This window comes from Anabrus simplex, chromosome 8, assembly GCF_040414725.1.
Source record: "Anabrus simplex isolate iqAnaSimp1 chromosome 8, ASM4041472v1, whole genome shotgun sequence".
Lineage (NCBI taxonomy): Eukaryota > Metazoa > Arthropoda > Insecta > Orthoptera > Tettigoniidae > Anabrus > Anabrus simplex.
Window position 1 is genome coordinate 182,572,608 of NC_090272.1, and position 16,954 is coordinate 182,589,561.

General features: G+C 41.9%; 1 protein-coding gene across 9 annotated transcripts in view; it reads right to left on the bottom strand.

The window, feature by feature from the left end:
• Asph (Aspartyl beta-hydroxylase) overlaps positions 1–16,954 on the bottom strand; it is a 294,582-nt gene that overhangs the window by 32,528 nt on the left and 245,100 nt on the right. For all 9 annotated transcript variants that reach the window (XR_011018630.1, XM_068228879.1, XM_068228881.1 and 6 more), the window contains one exon: positions 7,675–7,802. Coding sequence is in view for 8 of the 9 variants with exons in the window: in XM_068228879.1 (XP_068084980.1) it covers positions 7,675–7,802 (128 nt within the window). In the remaining variant the exon portion in view is untranslated. The remainder of the gene's footprint in view (positions 1–7,674; positions 7,803–16,954) is intronic.

Consider the following 16,954-nt stretch of genomic DNA (forward strand, 5'->3'; position numbering starts at 1 on the left):
CGAGACGTATATTCGAGATATTGGCCCTACTTACACATTAATAAATTATTATTTAAATGTAATGCCATGTAAGTTACTGTGATAGATATTAAGGCATGAGTTATTTATTAATTAGAGCCCAAAATAGTGTTATTTTACATTTTATAGACTACTCATGACTCCAGTTTTTATTTGAAGGAACGAAGTAGCGCGAGATAGTTCACGTTTCTCACAACAGATGGCAACACAATATCCAGTTTGGCACACTACTTTTGGAATAAAACAAATGAATAATTAATATAAACATTACTGGCAACATTGGCAAATACTCCAATGATAAAGCTTTATATATAATAACGAAGAAACGTATCACAAATATACAGTATTAATGGATGACATATAATATTACTTTACCTAATTTCCATTCTTCTTAAAATGATGTCTTTCAAGATTACATGCACCGTACGAGACGTATGTTCGAGTAGTGGCACTACTGCCGTTCGGTCGCATTAATCTACTGGAATTTCCTGTTCACGTAGTTCACATTTTACTCAACAGATGTCATCAGAATATTCTTGGTTACGACTGGTGATACAGAAAGTTTTTCGTTCCACTCTGCACGTTGGAACAACAGATTCTTTCAGTCAATAGTGCAGTGTAGGAAGCATACTGATTAAATGCAATCTTTAACGAAAATAATGGAAAATACTATCAGCACAAAAGTAGCCTACATATAACAACGTATAGCATCTATTACTACGTTCTGTATTTTTTTTCTTTTTTTCGCGTACAGTATGTTACACACTCTTCCAATATTTTTTCAAGAACGAGTACACCGTAGGAGACGTATATGTTTGACATACAGTATTGACACTCCTTACACTATTAAACTACTTCTTCTACCGTTTTTCCCACACCTGTGGGGTCGTGGGTGTGAACTGCTTCGCACATATGGAGTTGGCCCTATTTTACGGCCGGATGTCCTTCCTGACGCTAACCCTATGTGGAGGGATGTAATCACTATTGAGTGTTCCTGTGGTGATTGGCAGTGTGGTGTGTTGTCTGAATATGAAGAAGAGAGTGTTGGGAAAAACACAAACACCCAGTTCCCGAGCCAGAAGGATAATCAGAAGAGATTAAACTCTCCGACTTTGCCGGGAATCGAATCCGGGACCCTCTGCACTGAAGGCCTCAACGCTGACCATCCAGCTAAGGGGTCGGACTCCTTACAGGACTACACGCTAATAAATAATTAATTCAAAATATACTGCGGTATATACTTTGGTATGCGGTATTTAGCCTATATTTTAAAGTCAAAAGTAGCGTTATTTTATATTTTCCTTAATTCGATTTAAAACTACGATATATCATTTTATCCACTGCACCGTAAAACCAAATGATGTTGGCAATATGTTGATTCATAGCTATGACCGCATTTAAGAAATAGGTGAGGATTTGCCAGAGTATTTCTTAATTATTTAGACAGAATAAAACTACGCCCTTTCTACTTGCCGGATGGTATATTCAGTATTCTGGATAGTGACTGTTGTTCGTGCTTAGTTTAAGATAGTTAGCTCGAACTTGGTGTCGTTCATTTGCTCTTAACCTACTGGATCTACTGTACATCCTTCATAGATTATGAGTGACTGGTATTGCTCAATGATATGTTTACTTCATTTTCTTGTTTCGTTAGGTAGCGGGCTGCCAGAACTATGGCACAAATAACATACATGGCCTACAGACCACAACCACTGGCGCACTGAGTGCGGGAAGAGGCTAGTCTGGGTAGCCTATAAGAAAGAAAGCGGCATCTGTATGTCACGTGATTATCTGAAGCATGGTATTGGCTAGAAATGAACGAGAGTCGATGTGACGAGCTAGCTCTTTCGTGGAGTTGCAGTTGATAAAAGAGTCGGCTCGTACTAGCTCTCAAGGAGCAAGGAGGGAGCTAGCTCATACAAGAGTCGACTCGTAATTGAACGACTAGCTCTCAAGGAGCGAGGAGGGAGCTAGCTCTTACAAGAGTCGACTGTAAATGAGAGAGCTAGCTCTCTCCAATGAGTCGTTCAAAAGAGCCAGTTCGTTCATGAACGACCCATCACTACTATATACAACATTTAAATGCACCTACTAAGGCAAATTTTATATGTAACGTTAAAATGATGAGGTTATGGTGCGTCTGACCATCTAAAACATATGACAGCACCTATAAAGTCACTGTTAGATTATAACCAGTTGAAATGATGAGTTGCATCTGATCGTAAAATATAGCATTTTTGAAAAGGTATCCCAGTTGTTGAGTCTTGGTAAACAAGAGAATAGTCCAGCTTGACGTGCATAGATCATGAGGCAACATAATATGTTGTCAGCGGGAAGAATAAACCTTGTTCTCTTAAGTTGCGGTAATTAACAGGCTTAATTCAGGTGGTTTCGAAGCCAACAATGTGGTTGTGTGAAGATCACAATTTGAATTAACGTCACGATTTCCAGTTCAGAATGGAAACGTGGAGACCTGACGAAAAGATTGAAACCCAAGTTAGGCATGATATAAATGTACATAGACAAAAGAAATATAAGGGAAAGGAGGTGAACTCAACTTGAATAGCGTGATGGCACAGATGTTGAAAGGAGAGGAGCTGGGCTAATGAAGAGAGCAATAATGGAGGCCAAATAGCGGAAGGGAAGGGAGAGTGAGGGGAGGGGAAGGGGAAAGAGGAGGAGCTAAAGCTGAGGAGTAGGGCTATGGTGGGGCAGAGGGATGAGGTAGTGGGGGTAAGTGACGGGGATTCAGCGACAATTAAAACAAACCCTAAAGAATACTTCCTTTCTTTTCACAGACCACGAAAATTCTAAGCTTTTAGATATGAACCCGGGTCTTCCTACAGCTAAAGCCCTCCCAAAGATCCATAAGGCCAACATCCCTATCCGCCCTATTATTAACTATAGGCCTAGTCCTCTGTATAAAGCCTCTCAATTTGTCCAAAGTTTCTTGGCTAAAAACTACCATTTTCTCGCCAATAAGTCTATTAAAAACACCATTGAGCTAACTGACAAACTAAAGACCTGCGACTTGCAACCTAACCACTCCCTTCATTCTTTTGACATAGTCAACATGTATCCAAGCATACAAACAGCAAAGCTTTTCCCTATTATTGAAAGCAACTTAAAGAAATACAGTCATCTTAGCAAACTTGAAATACATGACTTCATCTCCATTCTGAAATTAGTCGTCAATAATAACTTTTTCACTTTTGACAAAACTATTTATCAACAAGACGGGTTAGCAATGGGTTCACCCGCCTCTGGTATCTTAGCGGAGATTTATTTAGATTATCTGGAACACTCTAAAATCAACAACAAATTTCCCAATATTTTTCTATGGGCCGGCTACGTGGATGACACATTTGTAATTATAAACGAATAAATTAAGAGCGCGGCCTCTACCTCTACCTCTACCCTTCACGATCTTAACAGCATCGATCCCCACATTAAATTTACACTTCAGTCTGAAGCAAACATGTTAATCAATCTTCTAGATTTGACCATTCATAGACACCCTTTCTCTTGATCTTACAAAATCTTCAGGAAACCCACACAAACTGCAACTACCATTCGTCAAGACTCCACACATCCCCAAGCACACAAACATGCTACCTATAATTGTGCCTTCACAATCCCCATGTCAAAGAAAGACTTGAACAACGAACTCAATACTATTCATGCAATTGCCAAATTTAACGGTTACAATAAGCCCTTTATAGAACAGATTATCAACAAGTTCAGACACCGACCTAAGACCACTCTTACTAAATAAATATCTAAAGACGCCACTTCTTCCACCTTTACTTTCAACAAAGATGTCTACAAAATCACCAAGCTCTTCAGAAAACACAACGTAAAAATTTCCTTCAGAACAAATAACAGGAATTCTGAAATTCTGCACAATTCGCCATCAGTTAACATGTCCAATACTTTCTTAAAGTCCGGAATCTACAGATTCAAATGCAATGACTGCAATTCCTCATACGTTGGGCAAACAGGACGCAGTTTCATGACTAGATATTCAGAGCACGTCAAAGCTATAAGATACAATAGGTTTTCAGCAATAGGTCAACACATCTCTGACTCCAACCACAAGTTTACCGACATTGAACATGATTTAGAGATCCTTCAAATGGCCAATAATTTTTTTTTGCTATGGTCTTTACGTCGCACCGACACAGATAGGTCTTATGGCGATGATGGGATAGGAATGGCCTAGGAGTTGGAAGGAAGCGGCCGTGGCCTTAATTAAGGTACAGCCCCAGTATTTGCCTGGTGTGAAAATGGGAAACCACGGAAAACCATTTTCAGGGCTGCCGATAGTGGGATTTGAACCTACTATCTCCCGGATGCAAGCTCACAGCCGCGCGCCTCTACGCGCACGGCCAACTCGCCCGGTCAAATGGCCAATAAAGGGCCTCTCATGAATATAATTGAAAATTGTTCTATCCATTTCAATCAATACATTAATCCTAACTTCAACTTAAATGAAATTTCTGATAAGCCTAATATCCTTTCCGATTTCTTAATTAACTTGTTTAAAAATATCAGATTCCCAAACACTAGCGCTATCTTTCAAGCCATGTGCAATACACATCCCCGTCACTTACTCCAACTACCTCATCCCTCTGCCCCACCATAGCCCTACTCCTCAGCTTTAGCTCCTCCTCTTTCCCTTCCCCTCCTCTCACTCTCTCTTTCCTTTCGTTATTTGGCCTCCATTATTGCTCTCTTCATTAGCCCAGCTCCTCTCCTTTCAACATCTGTGCCATCACGCTACTCAAGGTGAGTTTGCCTTCTTTCCCTTATATTTCTTTCATTGGCTTTCTTTGGCTTACCAAGACTCAACAACTGGGATACCTTCTCAAAAATGTTATATTTTACGGTCAGACGCAACTCATCATTTCAACTGGTTATAATCTAACAGTGACTTTATAGGTGCTGTCATATGTTTTAGATGGTCAGACGCACCATACCCTCATCATTTTAACGTTACATTTAAAATCTGCCTTAGTATGTGCATTTAAATGTTGTATATAGATACACCTTATGTTCTACAAACCTCAAGCTGGACTATTTTCTCATGTATCATACCCTAACTATTGTTACCTTCTCTGTTTTGCTTTCATTGTTTTAACTTTTGACAATTTAACTTTTAACATTAGTCCTTGTATTTGCTGTCATGTGTTTTTATATTTCAACTAGTCATAGTTTAACATTTGTATTGTAGGTGCTATCATGTGTTATATATTGCTATTTGATAAGTTGTATTTTGCTCAATTGATTTGTAAGCTGATGATGACGCGCAATGAGCATCGAAACTAGTACCAATCTTCTTTAAACGTTATGTGATATATATTCACATCAATAAACACTCATGGTATTGAAAAGGTGGACCTTTAACATTTTCATTTTACTGTAACCTCAGATGCATACAAGGCACTGGGAACTGTTGAAACACTCATGCTCTGCCATCATCGTCCTCTCTGTGGCAATGCAGCATAGATTTTCACAGGGTCAGTTTTAAATAAAAGGGTTCCATCTGGGAACAATATCAAAGATCAAATATCTGCCACAACATGATCTCCAGATTTAGTTCCAGGCTTGACAGACTGAATGAACTTCTTCAAAATTCAAGAAGAATGAGTAATCTACAACTTTGACTTCATATGGATTTTGTGTCCTGGCTGTTCTCATTTGAGCAACATAATCCACTGGTGAAGAGAGATAATCCACCTGACAGCTGCCCCTATTAAGGAGGTTTGAAAAGTTTTTTAGAGTTTGTTACGATCTCCGCTTATACTACGTATATTCCCTACATTGCATGCTGCTTTTTCTCCGATCAAGTCGCCACTGCTCCACACATTCTACTACTCCGCTCACCTGTGGTCTGGATACTCCATTCATCACGTGACACTGACGTCATCCTTTCCACGCTTTGCCTTCTCCGCTTGTGTGTGTGCTGGTGCTTACCTATTGGATACATGATAATGACGCTTCTGGAACTTGCTGGCTTTTCAGCCTCTTTACTTTTCGCAATCTTTCTGTATTGCTACATATTCCCACTCCGCTGCTCCAAAAATTGAGTCTGCCTTCGTCTCAGAGTGGTGGAGCACCAAAATAACTGTGCTACGTTGTATAATGTCACTTCCATCTGGACTGTTATTTCTTCAAGTAATTTTGTGAGCAAGATTGATCATTATGTTATTTGGACATTAAATTTTCTATTGGGCCATCTGCCACAGCCAAACTTTTCTTCCGACGGCTTAAATTTGTATCATCAAGTCACATATAAAAGACTATTTCTGGAAAAAAAAAAAAACACAACTTTCAATCCCGAACTGCGCTACGGACAATTTAAAACTCGTAATCTCATCATCCGCCTCGTAGGACCTATGCTTCTTTGTATTATAAATATCATAATAACAGATCCCGCTGCATAGACACACCCGGCGAAGAGAATCCTTTCCCCAGCTCAATCTCTACCCCACTTCCCCTTTCCCTTCCTTTTGCATTTCTTTTCTTTCAGGTTTGCTACTTTTTTTATTCCACTTTTATATTCTTAATTGTATGCTTTGTATTTGTCATAAGGTTTTTGGATACATTTGTGATATTCTATATTGTAAATGTGGCACATTTTTATTATCTTCTCAGGTTTTCTCTATATATTTCACTATTTATCAAACCCTTGTCTTCGATTTATTATCTTGTTGCTAATGTTTCATTATTAACTTGTTTATTGTTAAATATATCTTATTTATATAGTTAACCTTTGGTTTTCTCTTGTTCCTATAATCTTTCATTTCTTGGCCTAGCTCCTTCTCACTGTGCGTTTCCATCGTTCAATTATTATTATTATTATTATTATTTTTATTATTATTATTATTATTATTATTATTATTATTAGTATCTGTGCCTCTTCTTCTATGACCTTTTTGTTTAAGCTATACATATTTACTAATTCTATACTATATTATACCAGTATCATATGTACATTTCCACTACTGCCGTGCACTACAGTTGACTAACTATTGATAATCGCATGCCACCAACAGTAGGGTACCAGAGCTACCCACAAGTTGCATGCCCACTATTGGATCCAACATTGTATGATCCTTCTCTAAATACAACTGCTTGATTGTAATTGACTCCTTTTGAGCTATGTCACTGAGCACACTAACAAGAACCTTATTTCTGTCTTGGTAATTACAACCATCCAAAACGAGTATAACAAATGTATATTTCACAGGCAAGTTTGTTATAAAATCAGAGATGCATATCGTGATGTCATTGGCAGTAACTACACCATTAGGTTCATGTCAAAAATATAGCGTCATATCTCCTTTAAGTTCATACATAGTGACATTGTAATTCTTGTTTGTAGTATAGTTTTGGTGCAAAGGTTTTAGAGCATACCAATGTGCCTGTCTGTAATCAACTAGGTATATGACAAAAATAGGTAGAGTCCATTAAAAAAAAAAAAACACCACCTTGGTATTGCTGCTTCAATGTTTACTAAAGTACAGGACAGGTGCCCCTTTATTATTGTTATTCACCTAGGTGAAAAGCACCTACTGCTCTCTTCAACTAATCAGGAGATATATGAGTTGGCCCATCATGTAAGTGAAACCATCTTACTGCCTAAGTACTCACTTAAAATAGCTGGCATACGTAGTTTCTTCTGGGCTCCACCAGGGCTGACCACGGAGCCTATTTACGTTGTACAGGGAACGCTGGTATTTTGACAAGAAGAGTCCTTCCTTTACACCCAGTTCATTGACCTATATCAGAATAAAAGAAATTATTATTATTACAGGGATAATGAACACAGAATCACATAACGGCTGTGCAAGAGACCAGGTTCTTGGATGAGGACAACTTTGAATTGGGAGGATTCATGATACTTACGGGGAAGACGGGGACAGGAGTTATGAAAAATATTCCCCATCTTGGGACAGGTTTTGTAATCGACAAGAAAGTATTAGACATCATTATAAACTTTGAGTCTACATCTGAAAGGCCATCTACACTCATGTTTAAGTCGACCAACAAAGTATTATACAATTGTGAATGTTAATGCCCCTATACACATTGACAACAGAAAGAATACAGAGAAGATGGAACTATTCTGGGATAAACTAGATGACACGATCCAGAACATACCCAAGAAACATAACGTCATCCTTCTAGGGGATTTTACTGCCCAAGTGGGGAGAGAGAAAAGGTTCAGACATATAGTGGGATGATACCCAGAACATAACAGGACAAACCAAAATGGTGTCAGGCTCATCGAATTATGCCAGGTGCACAATTTGGTCCAGAAGTCAACTAGCTTTAAAAAATTACCAAGAAAGCAGAAGACATGGATATCACCTAACCCTCTCTTGGGAGAATTCCTGTTAGATCATGTTGCGATAAAGTGGAAATTTTATAAGGAAATCCAAAATGTTACGGTTCTCAGGGAGACCAACCCCGACTTGGACCACTACCTATCTAAAGTGAAACTAAAGATCATCCCCAAGAGTAATTTTCAACGGAAAAACCTTGCACGAAGGAGATATGATCCGGAAAAAATAAAGAACAAGGAGGAATGGGGCAAGTTAACCAACAACCTAGGAGGTCAGGACTGGAAGCAGATGGAGAAGAATCTTATAACCACGGCACAGCAGCCTGCGCCTGTTACCAGGGCGAAGAAACACAGGTGGTCGAATGAAGAGTGTGATAAACTACTTGATCTGAGGAAGAAGGCGTGGCACATCTGGCACACCAAAAAGGACGAGAGGCCTGGCAACACTTTGTGAAACACTGGGAAGATGGTGTCCAAGAGGATCAAGAAAGTTAAGAAGGAACAAGGAGATCAACTACTCAGGAAGATAAATGATGACTTTGCTAAGAACAACATGAGAAACTATTATCGGATCTTCAGGGAGAAGCTAAACAGATATGACCCTCCAACTTCAGGACAAGAAAGGGATCATGGCGTATAGCGATAGGGGCAAATGTAAAGTACTAGCATAATAATTCAAGGAACTTCTAAATTGCGAAAAACCACGCCAAAAGATAACGTTCGATGGCGGACCAAAGTCATCCCCCAACCCTGACTCTAAACCCCCATCTATAAGTGAGATCCAGGAAATACTAACTCATATGTAAAATTTCAAGGCATCGGGGGAAAATCAGATAACAACTGAATTATGGAAGTATGCAAGCAAAAATGCAAATATCTAAATACAAAAACTTTTTGAAGAGAGATGGAAGTATAAGGTTATTCCAGAGGAATGGAAAATGGCCCTAATACACCCCCTTCACAAAAAAGATTCGAAATCAGATCCCAACAACTACAGAGGGATTTCACTGATGGATATGACCTACAAGATATTGTCCAGAACATTACTACAAAGAGCAGAGATGTATCAAACAGGGTTTAGGAAAGGAAGATCTTGCCTTGAACAGATCTTAAACCTCAGAAACATTTTAGCATACCAGAAGCAGAGGGCGAAACTGTATATAGTGACAGACTTCCAAAAAGCTTACGATTCCATAGACAGAGAGAACTTGTGCAATATTTTGGAGGAGTTTGGCTTGGATGGGAAAATTTTAAACATCATCAAGGAGATGCTCACAAATACGTCCTCTAAAGTCAGATTCATGTGCGAACTATCAGAACCTTTTGAGGTTAGAACAGTGGTCCGGCAAGGGGATGGCCTCTTCCCGCTGTTGTTTAACAGTGCACTTGAAAAGGTTGTGAGGGAATGGAATGCAAGAACAAGAGGGGGAATAAGACTAGGAACAAAAAACAAAGGAATGACGATTAAGTGTTTGGCATTTGCTGACAACTTTGCGTTGCTCGCAGAAATATGGGAGAAAGCAAAAGAACAAATCGCCGAATTACAAGAGCAGGCAGGGAAGATAGGACTTGTGATTTGTTTTGAAAAGACTAGGATCACGACGAATATATTTGACACTCCTAAGAAAATTGAAGTAGGAGCTCAAAAAATAGAGGTGGTGAAGAGTTTCAAATACCTAGGGGAATGGATTGAGTGGAACAACCTCGAAGGAAAAGCAATGGAAGCAAGAAGGACCAAAATGGAACTAGCTTTCCAGAAAACCAAAAACACATACAATAAGAAACCCCTCTCTTGGAACACGAAAATAAGGCATTATAACACAGTAATTAAGCCGGAAGCACTCTATGTGCAGCAGAGACACTAGTCATGGGGAGGAAAGGGCAAATGGAGAAATTGGAAATCAAGGAGAGAACATTTTGAGGAAGATTATGGGTCCCAAAATTCCAAAATAACACACAAGTTTTCTATAGAAACGAAGCCCTCTATGTAAAGTTTGATGTGTAAAAGCTTTGCAGCTCTGTGTGCAGAAGAATCTGAAACCCCTACTTGTAGTGCTAATTTTGTGAGTGATTTATTCGGTGACCATTCAAAATTTGCACTAATGTCATCTAGCTTTTCCTCTGTTAAAACAATTCGTGAGCTCGCATTTTTTAAATTGAGCACTGAGCCAGTAGTTTCAAATTTATTTACAAATATGTGAATCTGTGCTCATGAAGGTGGCACTCCACCAGCAAATTTCTGAACAAATGCATCGCGTACCCATCGAGCCGACTTGTACTTAAAATAACTTTTCACTTACGAAAATACAGTGTTGCAATGATAACTGTCTCACCATGTTAATAGCCGAGATTCAGACTGGCTATTGATGCTAGGTCGAACACGTGCATGCTCCTTGCAAGGTCAACAACTATGCCTCCCATACAGCGGCTTAGGTCTCAGAGAGTAGCAACGCTGGATGGTCTGGGTTTATAAGAGAGAAACTGTATTTCTTCTCGGTCCCTGACAAGCTCATTTCTGCTTCCCAGCTTCATCAGGAGAGTAGGCTTCAACACCCACTGAGGGGCCACCTTGGCGTATCTTCAGTCTTGGTACAGTAGAACCTTGATGCACCATTCCCGGAACTGTCTTTTCCCGTATTAATCGTTCAATTTATTTGGTCCCAAAAATGTTCCATATAAACCAATATTAAATTTCCCTGCATCTATCGTCCCTCAAACTATCGTTTTATCGCATCGATCGTCGAAAAATTATTTGTCCTCGGCCACAATTTTCCCGCATTGATCGATCGTACGTAAGAAAAATATACGTTGTTTTTTTAATACAGAGAGACTGCTCAATACTCTTAGCACATAATAGCAGCAACCTATTACAAGAGAATGTACGAGCGATTCTGAGTTGCTAGTCTTGAACAAGAATCTCGTAGGCTGAAGTGCTGTGCACAGGTTATTCATGCGCAACTTCACAACGAGCCTCGTGGTGGCAATGTTTCTCCTCAACCCACTAACCGACCCCTAGAAGTATTCTTATTTACAAGAATTAAAATGTAGGCAGTATAAAACTCAAATATGCCACCATTTTCTGTGCTGGTATATGCTGGCTAGGGCTGAAAACTTCGTTGAAAATGAGAAAATTGCCCAGTGCACCAGATATATTTTAATTAGTCACAAGGTGATTAATCGCATCGTACCTTGTGGAATATGTGGGATGCTAGAGGCCTGTTGACTGCTTTGTTGCCCTCTGCCCAATAGTCTTGTTACAAGCCGGACCTAACCAAGCCAGACCAATAATTTTTTCTCCTAGCCTAGTCTTGTAACTAATTCCTAAGTTGGCAGCCTCGCACAGGCCACTGTGACATCATCCGAGATGCGCCGTGTTCAATTTCTAACTTCTGTAACACCATCTGAGCCGAGCCGTGTTGGGTACCTAACCTATCGTTCGTGAAGGATCTACGGAATCTTTTCCTAAATACGGGTTATTGCCGTAATATCCGCATATATCCTTAATTTGCAATAAGAGAACGGAACTCAAGAGGTTTTCAATTATTACGAAATGTGTAAAGAAAATTGAAACGAAACTGCGTAAAAGTCACGTTTTTTAATTTTCATCACATGGGCCTATATCAGGGTTGCAATATTTATTTATTTATTTTTTTTTGCTAGGGGCTTTACGTCGCACCGACACAGATAGGTCTTATGACGACAATGGGATAGGAAAGGCCTAGGAGTTGGAAGGAAGCGGCCGTGGCCGGTGTGAAAATGGGAAACCACGGAAAACCATCTTCAAGGCTGCCGATAGTGGGATTCGAACCTACTATCTCCCGGATGCAAGCTCACAGCCGCGCGCCTCTACGCGCATGGCCAACTTGCCTGGTTGCAATATTTTGATATCGTTATGAGCTAAATGGTTAGCGCGTGTTGGCCTTTTGTTCAAGGCGCCTCGATCAGGTCGAGGATTTTAACTTTCCTTGGTTAATTCCGACGGTTCGGGGGCTGTTTGTGTGCCGAATTAAACATTAGAATTCATCTTACATAGGGCCGCATTTTCATATGCACGTAGATCACCTATCACGCGCCAACTCGAAAGACCTGCACCCGGTTCCGGAGGCCACACGCATTATTGCTGTTTTTATAATAATAATAATAATAATAACAACAACAACAACAGCAACAACATAACGAAGAATGTCCAAATACAGTACCAGTATTTTATTATTTTACTTTCCTCCTATTTTTATGTTGGCCACGTTTATCGTTTTCCTGCAACCATCGTCATTTTCCCCCTCTCCCTTGAAAAGCGAAGCTCCGAGGTTTTACTGTATAGAAAGTGTGGGGTAAGAAGAAAGCTGGATAAATACTGGAAAAGGGAAGATAAAAAAGATAAAGATGAATACTAGTGGTAAAAGACTAGGAATGCAGGAAAAAGACAAAAGGAGAAAAGGAACCCCAGCAGGTCACTGTAAGTAATGGAAAGGAACAAAATAGTAACAGGATTCGTGATTCTGCCAATACATTTGAAAACTTGCAGATAAGTAGCTGTTTGATTCATGGACTAGGCACACTGTACTCATCAGACCAGTGAATGGCGTACTGCAGTGTCTGTACTACAAAGTATTTGCAACAATAGTATTTGTGGTTGTTTCCTCGATCTTGAAAAGGCATTTAATCATGTGTCAAATGACTTGATCTGGCATGCCCTCCATTGTCACAGTATCTCTGCAGAGGTGACAGATTGGGTCAAACTGATCTACTACAACCCAAAGAGCCAAATACAATCAGTGGCTGGATTATCTGGTGATTTTCGTGTTTCTGTTGGTGTCCATCAGGGATCTGTACTCTCACCTCTCCTGTTATAAGAGATCTACAGAAATCTGTACCTTGGACCTTGCTCTATACTGACGACATGTTTCTGACCTCTTAGGATAAGACTGACTTACAAGTCCAGGCATGGACCAACCGTCTCGCAGAATTTGGACTACGGCTCAACATTATGGAAACTGAATATTTGACAACAAGTCTAAATGATCTGAATGCTATTCAAATTAAGAAAATATCTTGGCTTGACGATTACTGCAGATGGAACCTTCAGTCCTGAAATATCAAATCGTGTGAGCAGCACATAGCTGAAGTGGAGCTCAGTGGCTGGTGTCCTTAGTGATAAGATGATTCCAGACCGGCTAAAGTCTAAAGTTTATCAATCTGAGGTGTGTCCAGTTACTCTGTATGGTGCAGAATGCTGGCCTTCTACTAAGGGGATGGAAAAGCGACTTAGTGTGATGGAAACAAAGATGCTCCGACGGACATCTGGCTTGACACTTTATGACCATGTCAGCAACAATGAAGTTTGCAAGGGATATGGAGTGGCACCAATCTCTGAAAAGATGAGGGAAAGCCGTCTCTGCTGGTATGGGCATGTATTTTGAGCTGCTGAAACAGCAGTTGCAAAGAGTGGATTGACATTGCTGACTGATGGGAAAAGGCCAGTAGGACGATTGAGATAGTGTTGGCTTGATACTATACATGAAGCTCTAAAAATTGCACGCCTTCATCATGTAAAGTGGCGACAGAGAGCCAAAAAAAGCAGATCCCATGAGTATGTGGGACAAATGTTAAGGAGGAAGAAGAAGAGAATATGTGGTTGACTGAAATATGTAAATGAAATACTTTTGCTACCCTCTAATAATATGTTATTGGCTTTACATCCCACTAACTACTTTTAGGTTTTGCTACCCTCTTTGGAGAGCAAAGACTTTTGTGGATTTCATCATCACCACAATTGATTCTCTACTCCAGCAGACTGGGTGTGGAAATGAACAAACCTCATCCATAAACTTCTACCTTGCCAGCACTTCACTTTCAGTATCTTCTCCACTCCAGCAAGCTGGTGTAGGAATGAACAAATCTGCTCCATAAACTTCTATCTTGCCACCACTTCACTTTCAGTATCTTATCCCATGTTGGGCTCCTCCTGCCCAGATCTTCATCCAGTCACTCTAGGTCTGCCTTGCAGTCTTTTTCAAGTAATCTTTCTTTCTAAGTAAGCCTTGGGCATTTTTATGGATTCCATTTGCATGAAGAATGTGGTCAAACCATTTCAGTTGTGATTCTTCTGGAGTATCAAGCATACTCTGTCTGAGGCCTAGTTGGAGGCAGACTTGCTTGAACTAAGGAACTTCATTTCTGTTGCTTGTAGGGACCAAACTCAGAAACAAACCAACACACCTGAAAATTTTTCAGCTGGGTGGCCCTCACCTCTACCTGCAACTCAGTCGGCCCAAGAAAGCATAAATAGGCATACGCCTAGTTGGCTGTCGTCTCCCCAGTACATCATGTATTCCTGCCTCATCGCAGGTGTGGACACCGCCCTCACGGAGAACTTCATTCTCACTGAACTTCGCAGGTCCGGCTCCCGAGTCCACGATGTTCGCAGGCTCCAGGATCGATCAACTTCACTACCTTCAACCCAGGTCCTGGCATATCTACGAGATGGAGACGAAACCTCAGTCCTCGAAGCCTGCGGCGTGAAGATCAACAATAGACTCCATGAAGTGTTGCCAACTCCAGAATACATATTGGAACAAATGTTTAATAATCCTAACACCTTTCCCACCGTTGTTGATGAATATCAACCTAAACCAACCCAGCAGCCTCCACCGCCCCCCACCTCCATTTCGTCCACAACTACTACAACCACTACCATCACTACCTCGGCCTACACCCCTCCCCATAATTCCATCATAACTACCACGACCACCCACCCCTCTCCCATAATGTCAGTACCCATCACCTCTATAAACTCCACACCACCTAGTCCTCAGCAACCCCCTGTCAACCAAACAGATGCAACCACCACAGCACAGCCAGCCGCACAAGAAAATACAACCGCCGCAACACCAGCACCTCAGCAGCTACCAGTTCTGAGCTGTGTCATTCGAGGTATTGACCCAGCCATCACAACAAGAGACATCCTAGAAGAACTCCAAACAGCAGGCGTCCCAGCCCGTCGAGCATATAGAATTTACAACAGCAACGGCCCAACATTTATGGTACGGATACAACTCCCCTCCGAAGAAGAAGTACAGCAACTGATATCCACCAGCGTCCAAATTCACAGCCAGCACCACCAAGTAGAGCACTCTCGCTCCCCACCCCATACTATGCGCTCTTCTACCAACAACCCTCACCGGCGCCCCCGGCCACCCCCACCACCGCAAGCCGCTCACCTACCCATTCCCCAAACTAGCTTCTTACTACCACCCCTCCCGATTCTAGATCTTCTCCGACTTCTCGCCACATCCATCGCCAATATTACAACAACCCTCCCCTTCCTTACATTCCAACCCTACCCCAGCACTCCTTACTAAACCTTCACATCCAACTGCACCAACTCCATACGCACTTGTAAACTGAATGTAATCCTATGTACACTGACTGACACAGGAAATGCAACACCAAGAAGGAGTGGTCAGAACTTTATGCCAATTGCAGGGTAGACTGACGTCACTGAGGTATGCTCATGATGTGAAATGCGCCGCTGTGCTGCGCACGTAGCGAACGATAAATGGGACACGGCGTTGGCGAATGGCCCACTTCGTACCGTGATTTCTCAGCCGACAGTCATTGTAGAACGTGTTGTCGTTTGCCACAGGACACGTGTATAGCTAAGAATGCCAGGCCGCCGTCAACGGAGGCATTTCCAGCAGACAGACGACTTTACGAGGGGTATGGTGATCGGGCTGAGAAGGGCAGGTTGGTCGCTTCGTCAAATCGCAGCCGATACCCATAGGGATGTGTCCACGGTGCAGCGCCTGTGGCGAAGATGGTTGGCGCAGGGACATGTGGCACGTGCGAGGGGTCCAGGCGCAGCTCGAGTGACGTCAGCACGCGAGGATCGGCGCATCCGCCGCCAAGCGGTGGCAGCCCCGCACGCCACGTCAACCGCCATTCTTCAGCATGTGCAAGACACCCTGGCTGTTCCAATATCGACCAGAACAATTTCCCGTCGATTGGTTGAAGGAGGCCTGCACTCCCGGCGTCCGCTCAGAAGACTACCATTGACTCCACAGCATAGACGTGCACGCCTGGCATGGTGCTGGGCTAGAGCGACTTGGATGAGGGAATGGCGGAACGTCGTGTTCTCCGATGAGTCACGCTTCTGTTCTGTCAGTGATAGTCACCGCAGACGAGTGTGGTGTCGGCGTGGAGAAAGGTCAAATCCGACAGTAACTGTGGAGCGCCCTACCGCTAGACAACGTGGCATCATGGTTTGGGGTGCTATTGCGTATGATTCCACGTCACCTCTAGTGCGTATTCAAGGCACGTTAAATGCCCACCGCTACGTGCAGCATGTGCTGCAGCCGGTGGCACTCCCGTACCTTCAGGGGCTGCCCAATGCTCTGTTTCAGCAGGATAATGCCCGCCCACACACTGCTCGCATCTCCCAACAGGCTCTACGAGGTGTACAGATGCTTCCGTGGCCAGCGTACTCTCCGGATCTCTCACCAATCGAACACGTGTGGGATCTCATTGGACGCCGTTTGCAAACTCTGCCCCAGCCTCGTACGGACGACCAACTGTGGCAAATGGTTG